Genomic DNA, 15333 nt, shown 5'->3' with positions numbered 1-15333 from the left:
TCACAGACAGGAGGTGAGGCGGAGACGGAGGTAGAGAGGGTGAGCCGAGGCAGTGCTGCTGGCTTTGAGGATGGAGACCACGAGCTAAGGGTAGAGATAACCGCCCTGCAAAGTGCAAGGAATCAGCTTCGCCTCAAGGAGCTCACTGTAGCCTTTGTAGCTATAAGAGGAAAGCAGCATTAGCCTCTGGGCAGTCTGACATAACTGTGTGTAATTACAACAGCAAAATGAAGCAAATACTCGGACTTGTCTTCCTCTATCAGAGCGTCCGCTGGGAAGTTTTCTGTAGGAGGTGACTCAGGAAGCAGCCATAAAGGGCCAGAGCACAAGACAGAAGAGGGAGAGAAGCAGTGTGAAGCCTGCATCATGGCCGTCCTGCTGTGAGTTGCCAGGGATGGGTCTGTCAGTACCCGGAGAGCCACGTGGGATGTCCCCCAGAAGTCAGTGTCTGTCCAGACAAAAGCAGGTCGGGTGTGAGGTAGGGGTTCGCCTGTCTGCCTTTCTCATGAGTTGAGGGCCGCCCAGAGAGTTGAGCTCTTCCCCTATGGAAGCCTCTGTTGCCTTCCCGTTAACCACAGCTCCTGCAGGGCAGGAAAAAGTCTCAGAGCCGAGGGGTGAGAGGACGGACAGGCTGAGGAGCTCTGGGGGCAATGTCCGCAGGAGCTGGGGTCAGGGGTCAGAGGTGTCCAGGGTGACAGGTTCAGGCCCCAGAGCTATCCTCAGATCCCACACCTGCGCATCGCCCCACGTCACCTGGGTACAGCCCGCACGCACGCAGGGCCTTCGGCGTGGACCAAACGAATGGACCAATGCGTGGACCAAATGCCAGTGCCTTTTGTTAAGTCTTCATCCTTCGTCAGTTACACCTTCTGCAGCTATTAGGATTTATCTAGGACCCTATCTGGGGCTCCTTTCTTTGGCCTGAGGAAAGCAGGTCTGATTCGGCATTTGACCCCACTGATTTAATGACCAGAATCTCACACACAGATGCCAATGCCACCGGCCCTGTCCGGGCTCCACCCAAGTGCATTCACTCAGGTCAGGGTCCACACATCTGCACTACCCCTCTGAAGTTTCCCATTTCAGACTCGTTGACTAATCCTGAAATCTCAATAGGGAAGAGTTGCTTCCATGTAGATCAACCTGAGGTTCTAGCGGGCTGGTTTTGGCTCTGTTTTACCCAACTCCAGAAGGACAAGCCTCATCGATTCAATCCTATTTTCCAGACAAGGAAATGCCTCCAAATAATCCTGGAAACAACCCAGAGCTTGTGGCGCCTGCCAAATTGCTCCCTGCCATTTGAACCGGCGTGCCGTGGTGTGTGCCTTTACCAGTCTCCTGTGTGGGACATCCTTGCTGACACTTTGCCACTTGAACATTTTCAATCCTCTTTTCAATAGGACCTCCTTCTCTCTGACATGGCCAAGGTCCCTATTCTCATCTCAAGAGTGTGTTTCTCTTCCCTTGTTTCTGTAACACTACACAGGTTGCTCCAAGCTACTATAAATCAGAGCAACAAGGAACCAGAGCATCTACTGTGAGCCAGTTTAGGTACTCACCCCTTTGAAGGCTGGGTTCCACGACCAATCTCCGCAACTACAGTTAGTAGTGTTATTGTCTAGATGAGGAAACAAAGGCACAGAGAAATTAAAAGTCAATCAGAGTCGCACAGCAATGAAGTGCCCAAAGTAGGATTTGAACCATCTAGTCTAGCTCACGAAACATTTCTCCCAGCACTTGCGAATTCTTAATATCTAGAAATGTATGCCATAGGATATACCTGCGTGCCTACCTTTCCTCCTAGGTCATGCATTTATTAAGGTATTTGCACATTTCTCTGTCTCTACTTCAGGCCCACAAACTGGCAGATAAGAGAATTTTTTAAAAAATTTCTACTGAGGATATTAATGAAACAATGGCCCAGTAACTCTACTGTAACAATGCTTCATAACTTGAAAGGAAAATTACCAGAGTGAAGAAAAGAACTAAAGCTATGAGTGCTCAGGGAAGGAGCACTTAGGAACATTATTGCTACATCCAGACTTTGACAGCCTTGTTAAAAGGCTCTAAAATCATGATTTTGTTTTTCATTCCTCTTTCTCCCCAAACCTCAACTGACCTTCACTTCTCTTTCCTCTTTCCCTCACTATTGGTTTGCCCAAATTATACTATATTTTGAAAAGCGAAGTCAAATTAATGACATTGTCTTGGTGTCCCATTGCAGTCAGTGTTGGGCTAGACTGTATGGGTTTCTTGTGGCTGCTGTAACAAGTGGTCACACATTCAGCAACTTAAAACAACATACAGTTGTGAAGCCTGAAGTTGGCATGGGTCTCTGTAAGCTGACATCAAGATGGCGGCCACAGGGCTGCCATGTGCTTTGGAGTCCCTAGGAGGAAATCCTTTCTTCCTGTTACATTTTCCATTGTAGAGGTCACTTATTGGCTCCTTTTTCTGTCCTCAAAGCCTGGTTGGGTCCCTCTGGATCGCTCTGCTATGCATCTTCACCTCCCCATCCTCCTGTAACTCTTCTATCTTCATAGATACATATGATTACAGAGGGCCCATCCATTGGAAAGCTCACCGCGTATCAACTTTCTTTCCCTTGGCCATGTAACCTGGAACATTCGCAGTTTGGAGTGGGGTTAGGTTGAGGACATTCAGGAGGTGGCCACTATCTCAGGGAGGCCTCCCAGCCTCACACCCATTCTACTAAAGAGAGCTCAGGGACTGACCCCAGAGAAATCACTGGTCAAAAGTCTAAGAAATGGCCATACCATTGGATTACAGATGCAGGTCCATCTTGGGTGGTGATCTCAGACTTTCTTTCTTTTTTTTTTTTTTTTTTTTTTTGTCAGTGGGGCTTGAACTCTGGGCCTGGGTGCTGTCCCTGAGCTCTTCAGCTCAAGGCTAGCACTCTACCACTTGAGCCACAGAGCCACTTGCAGTTTTCTGGTGGTTAATTGGATATTAGAGTCACAAACTTTCCTGCCTGGGCTGGCTTTGAACTGCGATCCTCAGATCTCTGTCTCCTGAGTAGCTAGGATTATGGGCGTGAGCCACCAGTGCCCAGCTGGTTTCATACTTTTTCAGACACATGCAGCTTCCCTCTCATTAACTTGAGGGGAAAACTGTTGTGTAGCATCCAATTGGAAATCTAGGATGCTGTTTTTTCATTGTGTATGAACATAGCAACAGGGCTCAGCAATGGGGAGGTATTCTCTCTGTTGGCTTCTGCAAAAATCACAAAATAATTTCTCTACAAGTATCCCAAATGATTTCTAAGTGTCTATTACCATAAAGGCCTGGAAGGTGGCAGCTGGTTCAGTGTTCCTTGGGCATTAAAACACTGAGAATATTTTAAGGAAGTCAGACTTAGTGATGTGCCAGTGTGTGAGTTTATAAAGTGTGTGTGTGTGTGTGTGTGTGTGTGTGTGTGTGTGCGCGCGCGCGCGTGCGCGTACTTGTGTGTGTGTCTTGGAAATGCTCTTTCGATGCTTTCTTTCTATAACGGCAGTATGCCTTTATAAACCCTTCCAGGATGCTAGGCTCTTGGTATTTGGCAGGATAAAGAATCAATCAAAATACAGTGCTGTAACATTTTTATGTCCTGCAAGTCAGAGATAGTAGTTGCCTTTCTTCCCTACCAATCTAAGCCCCTCCAAACTGATTCCAGCATAGCGACTTTGACAAGAGTAAACCCGAGGTGTTTTGTGGCAATGATAAAGCACTTGTCCAGCCAGGCTAATAGCAAACACCGAGTTTGTCAGTGGAAGGGAAGCTGCAGCAAGCCGGAGACAGGAGTGGATTCGCTGGGGAGCTGGCTTAAGAGAGGATGGGATGTGAGGTTGTTTGCCGCCTGTGGAGATAATTATTTGTGGCAGAAAGGTTCTTTTTATTGATGGCTGCTTTGAAGACCGCGGTGTTAAGCTTTCCTTTCACTGCTGCTCTTTCTCCCTGTCCAGGAGCACAGTGGAGCCCAAGTTCCTGCTCCAGGTTCTGTGACTTGGTGTGTAGTTAGCTAGGCTGGCTGTGCAAGGAGACGGCCCCACGCCTCAGCGACTCACACACAAGCCCCGGCTGCTCCTGGCGGGCAGGTTCTCCGGCACCTGTCCCTGCATGATGAATGATGCGTGCACTCTGATCTAGTGGACAACACCACCATCTTAGAGCCCTTCTTCTCTATTCTCATGGTGGGTGGGGGCGGGGAGAGGAGAGCCACCCAGCGCCCTTCCCAGGCCAGGCCTGGAGCTAGTGTCTGGTCTTCCATGCTTAGCCTGTTGGGTAGCGATTGGTCCTGTGGACGCTCACCCAGGTACAGGTGCCACGGGGCTGTGTAGGGAGGGACTGGCAGCCAGGAGGGGTTCTGCCTCGAACAGTCTGTCCCCTCAGCCCAAAGCCCACGTGTGAACTCAGACGCCTGAGAAGCCAGGCAGGTGCAGAGTGGGGCCCAGTAAGTGTGTGTGTGGGGTCCGCCTGGGGAGTGGCCCCAGGGACAGCGCGAGGAGGAGAGCTCTGTGCAGAACCACAGTTCGCTGCCCCGGCTGCTCCAGGGCACATCTGGCCCAGGTGCTGCCAATTGGCAGCTGACGTCTGAGAGAGAAAGGGGGGAGGGTGGATTCTTCTCTGAAAGGAAGCTTCAGAGTTGGCTATCTTCCTAAATCAGTACCTGCCAGGACAAACACGCCCAGCGCCTGTCCTGTGTGCTGCAGGAGTGAAGGAAGTGGGGGGAGGAAGCGGGGAGGGAGAGGGAAACGTGGGGGAGGGAGAGGGAAACGCGGGGGGGGGGTGCAGTCAGCGCAGGTGTTCGGAGGTGGGGGGGACTCTGTGGGATGTGGAGGAGGGGCTCTGTGTCCCCGCCTCAAAGAAAGCTGGGGTCATTTCACAAATGCAGCGTCTCCCCTGTTAGCCACGGATACTCACGGAGACGCCGACACACGTGGAACTTCTGCTCTTCTCTGAGATTCAGACCCCCACTCCTTCTCTTTCTTTCCCTACTGAGAACTCCTCCCCTGAAACTCTCTCTCTCTCTCTCTCTCTCTCTCTCTCTCTCTCTCTCTCTCTCTCTCTCTCTCTCTCTCTCTCTCTCTCCCCCCCCTCTCTCTTCTGGAGAATATCAGTGAGGCATGAGTATCACTTTTCATAAATAGAACACGTGTTGATTGAGCAGTTGTGATGTGCCTGATACTACTTACGCCTCTTTGCAATAATTAAATGGTCGTATCCCCACAATCACCCGCACAGTGCCATTATTCCCCCCATTTTACACGTGAGGAACCTGAGACACCAGTCATTTGTGCAATGGTGCTCTTGCCGATAGACCCCAGGGTTTGTACTGAGCCCGCGTGGTGCAGATCTGAGCTCAGTGTCTTTCCAAGCCACGAATCTGCTTTTGTAGCAGGGTGATAATAGAGGTCTTTTGGCAACCATGAAGTTAGAGCGTTGCCATGCTTCCAAGGGTGCATTGGTTACTTACGGTTTACAGACACAGACTTTTATCCTTAAATGAACATGAGAACCAGAGAGGAAGACAGTGATTGCAGTGGCGGCATTAACTGATGGCGTTGGATTGTTCACGCCAGTGTGTTTTAGAAAAGTTAAAGAGGGTTCCCAGTGGTATCTTCTCAGAAGTGGTATCTGGTAATACCTGATCAGGGCTTACCCGGTTTTAGATGGATGTCCAGGCACTAGTTTCTACAGTAAGGATGATGCATGGGGTACCCACACTGAGTCTGAGGAGTGGGTCCCTGTTTTGAATTCTGCTGAGAGTAGCCGGAGCGGCACACTCCATCACTACCCACCGGCGACCCTTTCTGCTGCTTCAATCAGCGCCGATGTGTGATTTCAGGTCTAGAGGGACAGTGAAGGATTCGTATGGAAGTGGAGGTGCCGATGCAAATGATAATCTCGCTTCCCGTCCATCTGCCCAGCCAAGTGCATACCTTTGAGTTTGGAGCCCACGTGGACTTGATTTCCTGGTGAAGTTAGACCTTCCTCTCTAACTCCAGCTTTGACCCGCTCCCCAATTTTCTTTCAAATTTGGGGTTCAGTTGTAGTCAGCTAATTAAATTAGGGTCAGTGCATGCCTCGTTCCTGTTCTCAAGCCCGGGACTGTCACAGTTGCCTAGCTATCTCGTGAAGCACTTTTCCAATAGCCTTCTAAGCTCATCCTGCTGGATTCTCACAGCCACACCCCACGTGTGTCTCATTTTCCTGATTTTTCTTTTGGATGAGGAAACCAAGAGTCTGGGCAGCCATGAGGTCAAACCCTGCAGTGAGTGAGCGCGGGGCTGAGGTGTAAACAAGGACGAACGCCCGATGCGCATGCTTTCACTGTTGTCTTCTCTGTAAGCTCCTGTTTAGTGGCCAGCAGAGTCCTCCCTGCATCCCAAGACCAAGTGAGCGGAGGAATGATCGAGCCTAAAAAGCTTTTACCTCAGTGGACCGCCCTCACGCAGCAGGGTTCTGTGTCCTCTTCTGTGATGAGCCATTTCATCTGAATTTTTCACTGGTAGATGGACTGACCCAAGAATTCGCAAAGACAAATCGGTGCCTTTGGGAGAGGCCTCCGCTACTTTGCTTCTCTGAGGCTCAACAGTTGAAAAAGCCTGTTTTTCCTTCTTATAACTCCAGAAGTATCGTGAGTTAGACCCAGACATGAAATCAAAACAGAGACTGAGTGCAGGTAGTCAGATAAGAGCTCAGCTCCCTCAGAGAAGACTGTTTCTTATTGCATTCTGCTCTCTGTCATTCCCAGATCCTTAGGCTCAGCATGGCTGGGGACGTTGTGTGCGGCTGGCTTACTGGTCTGGGAGTTGAGAGTAAAATGAACCAATTAGAAGGTTAGCGTGTAATTGTAGGCATACGGTGCCTGGAGGCGACCTTTGCCCGTCTCCTCTTTGACTACATTATTGTTGGCCACTTACAGATTATCTGATGGCAAAATTGCCAGCAAATTATTCCTGAACCTCCACTCACTGTGGGTCTGTGACACCCAAGGCGTGAGCCTTATGATTGCTCAGAAGCTATCTAACCAGAGCGTGGTCTCAGGACGTTTTGCAGGTAGAGCTGTACAGGTGCTGGACTAGCGCATCCTCCCATTTGAGTTTTGAAAGGTGATGTTGAAAGGGTGATGATTCCTCCATTTCAGCTTCTCTGCTGTGGCTCAGGCCGGCCACACACTCAGCCTCCTGACACAGATTCTTGCTCTCATTCCTCCTGCATCTGGCAGGTTGATTGCTGGTTCCACCATTCCCAAGCTTTTGTATGTGCCTCAGAGTTTGCTTGTATGACTGAGAATGAGCTTTCTGTACCTGCTTCTGTGCAATGCTTAAGAATCAAAGTTTGTGTTTCTACCAAGCAGACTCTGAGTCAAGGATTGAGTGCAAGTAGTTTATTGGTAGGGCTGGTCTTAGAAAACTTCATTGTAAAAACTATTAAATAATAATGAATAAATTAAAGTGAATACATTTAAAATGATTAAGTAAACAAATACACATTAAATATAAATGGACTAGAATTGAAATAAATGTAAATTAAATAAAATTAAAATGAATAAATTAAAAAATCCTCAAGAGGCCTACAAGGCAAAGAAAGAAAAGAACACCCATAATAATTATTGAATTATTAAGCCAAGCAGCCTGGTGGACAAGTAGAGCTGAGTTGCATACGCAAACTGGGTGAGAGATCACGGGCCCTGTCATCTCCTCTGAAGAGAAGGGACAGGGGTTTAAGCTCCGACTCCATCAGCTAGGGGTAGAGTATTAATCTGTAAACACCCTCTACTGGCATTATACTCGGATTAAAGTCATCTTCCAGAGTTTTCTTTTTTTTGGTCAGTTGTAGGTCTTGAACTAATTGAGCCAGAGCACCACTTCCGGTCTTCTGAGTGGTTTATTGGAGTTAAGAGTTTCACGGACATTCCTGCCTGGGCTGGCTTTGAACTGCGATCCTCAGATCTTAGCCTTCTGAGTACCTAGGATTACAAGCATGAGCCACCAGCACCTGGCTAGCTTCCAGAGTTTTTTTTTTTTTTTTTTGGTCTGGTTGTGGGGCCTGAACTCTGGGCCTGGACACTGTCCCTCAGCTCTTCAGCTCAAGGCTAGCGCTCTACCACTTGAGCCACAGCGCCACTCCAGCTTTTTTTTCCTTCTGCTTATGTGGTGCCTCATTCATGCAAGGCAAGCGCTCTACCACTGAGCCACCTTCCCAGCCTGCTTCCAGAGTTTTTAAGAGAAATATTTCTAGCCAAACACTCCACCAGGTCCTACTCCTGGTACGGAAGGTCCGAGGCGGGTGGACGGGACACTTCCTTTGTATCAAATCAAAGGACACTTGTGCCTGGTTAACTCCTATTACACATGCTTGCTAACCTCTTTGGGATGTAGGTCCCTCCTCTGAAAACAATATGTCTTGTAGTCCATACTTCACAGGGCTGCAGAGGAGACCAAGTGAGATTATCTATGCATAGTTATCTATTATGCTTAGCACAATGTGCACCTATATGAAGTACTTAAAAAGGTTCCTTTTTCTTTGTAAGTCTTTCTTAAGCATCATGTAACCCTTCTCAGGTATCATGAGCCAGGATGGTGAAGGTACCCGTGTAAAAACATGAAGAAAAGAGGCCACCCCCATCCTGGTGGGATGTGTAGTCTCTGCGTGCTAGACTTTAAATCCATTTTTTTCTTCAGGAAGAGCAGGTGATTTTGTGATTGATAAAAGCACCTGGCCTAATTTTGTGATAGATAGATGAATTATCCTAAGGATTTGCAAAGGAAAAAAAAATTGAGCCCTGGAAATCGATTGTAAATTTTCCTGGTTTTTTTTTTTTCTTTTTCTAACCATTGAAAGGAGCAAAAGTATACAAAGGAATCGAGTGCAATTCATCTTAACAGCACATGTGTACAGCCCCCAAAATATTTCAACGTGCAATTGAAACAGCATTACTTATTTGATCCTTTATGCTCTCTCCGCCACTGTGTTATCGGAATCCAATTTGTATTTTGTACATATTGCGTCTCCATTTTGGACCAGCTCCATTTCAGCTGCTCACCCACCACCTGCATGGTGGCTTGTGGCCACCATATTGAGCCACGATGAAGGAAGTAAGAGGGCGTGGGTTACTTCCAATAGAAATGTGCTACTGCCTTTCTCCGCTTCTTCCGAGACCACAAGGCTCTTTTGCATGTATGAAAGTGCAGTTGGTTTTTACTCAGGCATCATGGGAAATTGACAGCTTCCGTAATGAAATTTCACACATGGAAGCCATGGTGAGATTCTTAGCAGGTGTAAAATTCTGACGACGTTATTTCTTTCACCGCAACTTAATGGAAGCTGCAGCAGCTGTTCCCCTTGGTGCGTTTTCCAGATCTTGTTGCCAAAATGAGTTGTTGGCAGCCACAAGAGGAGGATCAACTTGCCTCTTCATTGGGGAAATGAAGTTAAAACCTCAACTCGTTTCTAAAAAATCACAGATTTGGTAAAAGAAAAAAAAATGTTAGCAGGGCAAACACACACGCCGCTGTTACAATATTGATGGCTTTGGTTTCCTCAGGTGCTGCTGCTAACATCTGCAGAAGATTTGGACTGCACTCCTGGATTCCAGCAGAAAGTGTTCCACATCAACCAGCCGGTGGAATTCATCCAGGACCAGACGGTCCTAAACTGTAAGCAGTGCGATTTGGAGATGCTTTTGGCCTAGACTCGTGTTTGCATTCACTAGTGTCTGGGAATGTATCTCAGGATGTTGTGTTTGCACAATGAATGTTTTCTGGTCATGTTTCTCATGTCCCTGATCCAGGTAGAAGCTTTGGAACTAGGACTTGCTGTCTTGGAGGTTCATAGCGTGGTGTGTGTCTTTTTTCCCCCAGCATTTTCTCATCAGGGGCATTTCGGCGCCATTCCTTGCAAAAGGGATTGTCATGTCTAACGTGAGCTCTATTCTGCGTAAAGGAAATGAAATCCATTTCTCCTGGGCAGACCCCCAGAGCACAATCATTGCCTTCCTGAAGATTATTGTTGTCTTACCTACAGTCCCTCCTACGTAGCATTAGATCAAAATAATGGTGAGGGCATGATATTGGCTGTTGGCAATTTTTAGATGCACAAATAAAAAGAAGAGAAACTTGCATTCCCAAAGCTAATGAGATAGTCTTCAGAAAGAATCAAAATCTTTGCTGCTCATTCTGTGGCTTAAACTCAAATCCTCCCAAATTCCAATTGATTTTCTTAAAATGTACATCCCTCCGATGTAGGGTTATGATTTCTTCCTAGTCTTGATACCAATATTCTACTCCTTTAAGAGGGCAGAGGGTACATGACAACATGCACAGCAAGTACAGCTTTGACACAATAGAATTGGAAATTGGTAGTACATCTCATTATTTAGTTGTAGGCCCTTGAGTGCCATTCTTTAACATTTGGGCGCAAAGGATATGAAAATGCTGGTCTAATCTGGTCACATGCTCTAAGGCCCTTCTGAGGAATAATGTGATTTGCATCTGCCTTGAGGGTCTCAGCTGTGTTTTCTGGGTTAGGCCACGGTGTATGGCTAGTGTGCTTAAAGGGAAGGAAGAAACACCGACTTGGCTAAGGAGGATATTCTGCAAGGGTCGCGTACATGTTAGGTGTTGAGCAGAATAATGAAGATGCAATGTGGAGCATCATAGAAGGAGCCAAGGTGAAGCCGTGCACATCTTGATGCAATTACACCAGAGAAATCATCTCAATAATGAGCGTCTGTGAGGACAAGGTGCAGGCCTGGCTCTGTAAGCGAATTCCAATACATGATTCCCTAATCATCGGATCTCTGAGTGTGGCTCTGGGTCACACCGTCCACCGCGCTCATTTGTCTCCCAGTTTTTGCACTTATCAGAATCGATGGACTTCAAATGGAACTTGAGTTATGAGAAACACGCATTTCTGTCTGCCCTCCCCTCCCCTTTTTCTCCCTTCCTTTCTCCGTGTCTCCGTGTCTCTGTCTGTCTGTCTGCCTGTCCCTCTCTCACTCTCTTCTATTTTATTTTTTTTCCAAGAGACTGTCTCAAATGGCATCTATGTTCTCATGCTTGGAAATGCAAAGCCACCCCGAGTATGGAAATTAATAGAGTTGGTATGCAAAGCAGGCCCATAAATGTGATTGCTTCTGTAATCTTCTCGACACCAAACAGCTTTTAATTCACCGCTGAGAAGCTGGAAACAATCATACTTTGGGGGAATCTTTTTAATTTAAACTAGGCTATCCTGTACATTCCAATATCATAGTTTTCTGTGTGCCTGTGTGTGTGTGTGTGTGTGTGTGTGTGTGTGTGTGTGTCTTTTAATCCCCTAAGTAATTAAGTGGGTTATGGTTGTTGCTTCTGTGTAAGCGAGTGAGTGTAAATGAGGCTAGGCTGATTATCAGTGATAGCACATTCAGGAAAAGTCAGTGATATGGGAATTAAGAACATTTAAATTTTTATGCTTGTGCGTGAATTCTTGGGTCAGTAAAATCTGATGAGCCCCTCTCAGTGAAATTGGATGTCCATTTAAATTACTAAGGTTAAAAAAGAAATACAATCACCAGTTCATCTCAAAGGAACGAACATAAGCTAATCTGAGTATAGACTCCATGAATATGGTTAATTGTGCCTAAAAGAGGAAGGCAGGTTTCATAAACTGGAAAATACCAATTGAATATTATTGAGGAAGACCTGGATTTCCAGAAGTGGTAGTAATGCTTTGTTGTATTCCATTTTCAAGAGGAAAGCAAAAGCCTCAAATATGGAATGGGCTTTTCTACGGAACCAAGTGAGATTTTAAAAGCAGCCTCTCCCACGTCCACTCTGTCTTCCTCCTCTCTCCTCAGTGTCTTTTGTGGCCTTCTCTCGCTGAAAACATGCGATTCACCAAGGAACCCATGAGTGGTCCCTGCTCCTAGAATGATGACTCTCTCTACACAAAGCACGAGCCACAAGATATGCATGGGAAAGGAAAAAGAATTAAACCAAACCAGGAAGCTTTAAAATGCTAACCACCCAGGAAATGGTTGGGGATAGCTAAGTGATACCCAAATCCACATTCAGGCTATTGCTACCGAGCGGGTAAAGAAATGAGGCTAGTAATACCATCTTGGGCCTGCCTGCTGGCACTGTCTATTGCTTCTTCTTCATTGTCTTATTTAACAGTTAGAGTTGCCAAACATCCTGAATCTCTGGGTTGGGAAAGCCTCACCATTCTATAAAGTTGCCTGGAAATATTGCTTCTTGGCCTGATGGAGGGAGCGTATCTCCTCCTACCCCAGACTCGTATTCCACAGACCCGGTGTTCAGCTTTGAGCAGGTTAGTGGCAATGTTTATTCTGCCCCTGGCTCTCTGCTGTCTTTGTTCCGACAGTAATATCTCCTTTTATCCCTTTTCATCTCCTTCCTACTTCTCGATGACTTATCTTTTTCCGCTTTAACTGTTGCTAATGGTCACCTCCATTCCTTTTATTTCCCTAATATTTTATTCACTGTTCACTCCGACACATCTTTCCCTCAGTTGTTCTAAAGCCTTTTATTTTCTTCACATCCAAATAACTCTTTATTCTGCTCTCCTTTCCACTAACTAGACTCACTTTCTTCTTTAAAAGGCCATTTTTCAACAAGCTGATAGGATCAAAACATGGCATCCCACTATTCCTTCTCATGGAACCAGAAGAGCTCTTTCAGTGCATCTCACACCGTAATGCAGAGCCCTCCGCTCATGATAACTTGGGGAAAACTTTTTCGACTTATCTCAGTCTTGAAAGGAGAGAAGGGAAGATGTGGCTCTTCCCATTGTTTTCAACAAGAGGTACAAGGAGAAGGGAGAAGGCAGCTTTGAAGGCAGCAACTCCGGAAAGAAGTCGTCCATTCGCGGTCTTTAGACTCAGAGAGGAATCGGCGAAGGGTTTAGGATGCCCTTGGCACCCAGAACTCTCAGATTGCTGGGTGCGGCCGCTCTTATTGATCTAGTAATATGCAAACCACACGATCCCAGTAACTGGGCTGCCATCTGGGCCAGTAACCCCGGTAATAGCCTCACTGCTGACACCCAGAATAGAAGCCCTCCAGGCTGAGGCAAATAGCTTTCCAGGACAACTGACCAGGTATCTGGCCAGGGTGGGAAAACACACACACACACACACACACACACACACACACACACACACACACACACACACACACACACACACACACACACACACACACACACACACACACACACACACACACACACACACACACACACACACACACACACACACACACACACACACACACACACACACACACACACGTGCGCGCGCGCATGCACGATCTTCTGTCTTGCTAGAAAAACTTCCTGGCACTGGAAGGCTCTGTGGCCATTGAGTTCCCTATGGAAGGCCATACTTATGAGCCTCTGTCCTCTCCCAGTGGGAGAGATGCCCATCTTCCAGTGTCCACAAAGGACACTCCATTGGCCAACCAACTACTAACAGGGCTGTGCTCTTCTTTCCCCCTCTGCAACGGCCCCCCCATGGTTCACTCTTACAGGTCTGCATGGACACAAACACACAGATACATGGGAGGAAGTGCACACATAAGCTTCCTTACAATTCCACCTGTATGCTTTCCGTGAAGAATGTGCATTGGTTAGCTGAGGCCAACCCGAGCCACCTCACGCCAGTGTTGATTTCTTACCCGAGTCATGAGGATACCGGTCAGGCTGGCTGCGTCTCTGCAAGTGCAAGGTGGCAGGTCAAGAATGGAAGGAAGACACCCTCGATGCTTCACTAATCTCCGCCAGAAGCTGATGTGTGTCATTCCTGCCCTGCTCTAGCGGCAGTGCTGGTCATGGGCCAGCCCACGGGAGAGGGAGGCAAGGATCCAGGGAGGACCCGCAGAGCCCATCCCTATGCACATGAAATGATGTTGTCCAAGCCAAAGCCAGAGGCAGACCCGGAAGGAGGAGCCGTAGCCATGGGGGTCTAGTGAGTCTTCATTTCCTGTTGATGTGGTAGGGATAAATTAAGGAAATCCGCCACCAAAGCTTCCCATCGTTTTCCTGAACCTGGCTGAAATGGAGAGAGAACTTCTGGTGTATATGGTTTTTTAGTGTTTTTGTTTTTCCCTGTTCACAGTTAAGTTCATTCTTCCCCTGTAATGAAGAGAAAAGGAGCTCGTTTCCTTTGTTTTGGATGGCTGCCCCGCCTCACTGCCCATGACCCTCCGCTCCCCATCTGCCACCCTCCCCGGCCCTGGCCCTCGCGAGGATGCGGGAGGTCGCACGGCCATGACACCGACCTTGGGAAGTGGCCAGGTCAGCCACGAGCCAGTCTCGTTGCATTAATCATATTTGTATTTAACATACATGAGTCACGGCTTTTGAGGGTGTTTTTAATTGACTATAAATCAAACGTGGAACTTGAAAAATGAAGGCAATTAATGAAAAAGCAATGTGAGAGGTGTTTTGCATCCTAACGCAGGAAATACATCGCCAGTGAATTAAATGTCAAAACAAAGGCCCTTCTGACCCTGCGGAGGAGATTTTCTTCGGATGGTAATAAATGGGTGAACTTTCCAACCTGGAAGATGAAGGAACGCCTGCTTTCTGAGCTCACGCTGACTTAGGCTTTTGTCTATTTTTTTTTTTAATTCTAGAGAAGTTCTGAAGTTTTTAGGTTTTACTTTCATATTCTGACTTCAAAAAAATAACAAGGATAATACCCTTTTTATGGCCATCTTTCACACTTCTGGCATATTCTTTGTTTACTGTCAGGATGCGAGCCTGACTGACTGATGAGTGAAATTATTTCATGTCACCTGGGCTGCAGTGTGGGTGGAGCTAGAGAAGGCCAGGGTTTCCATTGGTGTATTTGTCTTAAGCTGTCACAATATGCCTGGAAATGACTATGCTGCCGCCTAATTCACTCTATCATTATAAAGTTGATTAGAAAATGGACTCCTATTTACACTCAGGATTTCCCCTATATAAACAGAGCCCTGAAGAAATGTAATGTTTTTGTAGCTGACTCCGACCTTCTCACCAATGTATTTGTAACAATCTAGTAATCCATCAATATTTATTAGGATCCTTCCTCATGAATGCATTATTACTAATTACCTTATAAATATGAAATACTGTAATTAACCAACTGCAAGATAAGAAATATGCTAGGCTCTGGTGGCTCACACCTGTAATCCTAGCTACTCAGAGGGCTGAGATCTGAGGAATCCTGATTTGAAACCAGCCCAGGCTGGAAAATCTGTGATCCTTATCTCTGATAAACCATGAAAAGCCAGCCTTGAGCTTTGCCAAGGGACAGTATGAGACCCTGAGTTCAAACCC

General features: G+C 46.8%; 1 protein-coding gene across 2 annotated transcripts in view; it reads left to right on the top strand.

The window, feature by feature from the left end:
• LOC138822875 (cadherin-13) overlaps positions 1 to 15333 on the top strand; it is a 715907-nt gene that overhangs the window by 166852 nt on the left and 533722 nt on the right. The window contains exons 1-2 of one of the 2 annotated variants that reach the window (XM_070015847.1): positions 418 to 478; positions 9554 to 9665. In XM_070015847.1, coding sequence (XP_069871948.1) covers positions 428 to 478; positions 9554 to 9665 — 163 coding nt within the window. In that variant the 5' untranslated portion in view covers positions 418 to 427. Of the gene's footprint in view, positions 1 to 417; positions 479 to 9553; positions 9666 to 15333 lie in introns of those variants that run through there. The other variant, XM_070015848.1, reaches the window with a different exon arrangement.

The sequence above is a fragment of the Dipodomys merriami genome, unplaced genomic scaffold, assembly GCF_024711535.1.
Source record: "Dipodomys merriami isolate MVZ:Mamm:240054 unplaced genomic scaffold, mDipMer1.0.p SCAF_116, whole genome shotgun sequence".
Classification (NCBI taxonomy): Eukaryota; Metazoa; Chordata; class Mammalia; order Rodentia; family Heteromyidae; genus Dipodomys; species Dipodomys merriami.
Note: the sequence above shows the minus strand (reverse complement) of the source record. Positions and strands in the feature narration are given on the sequence as shown.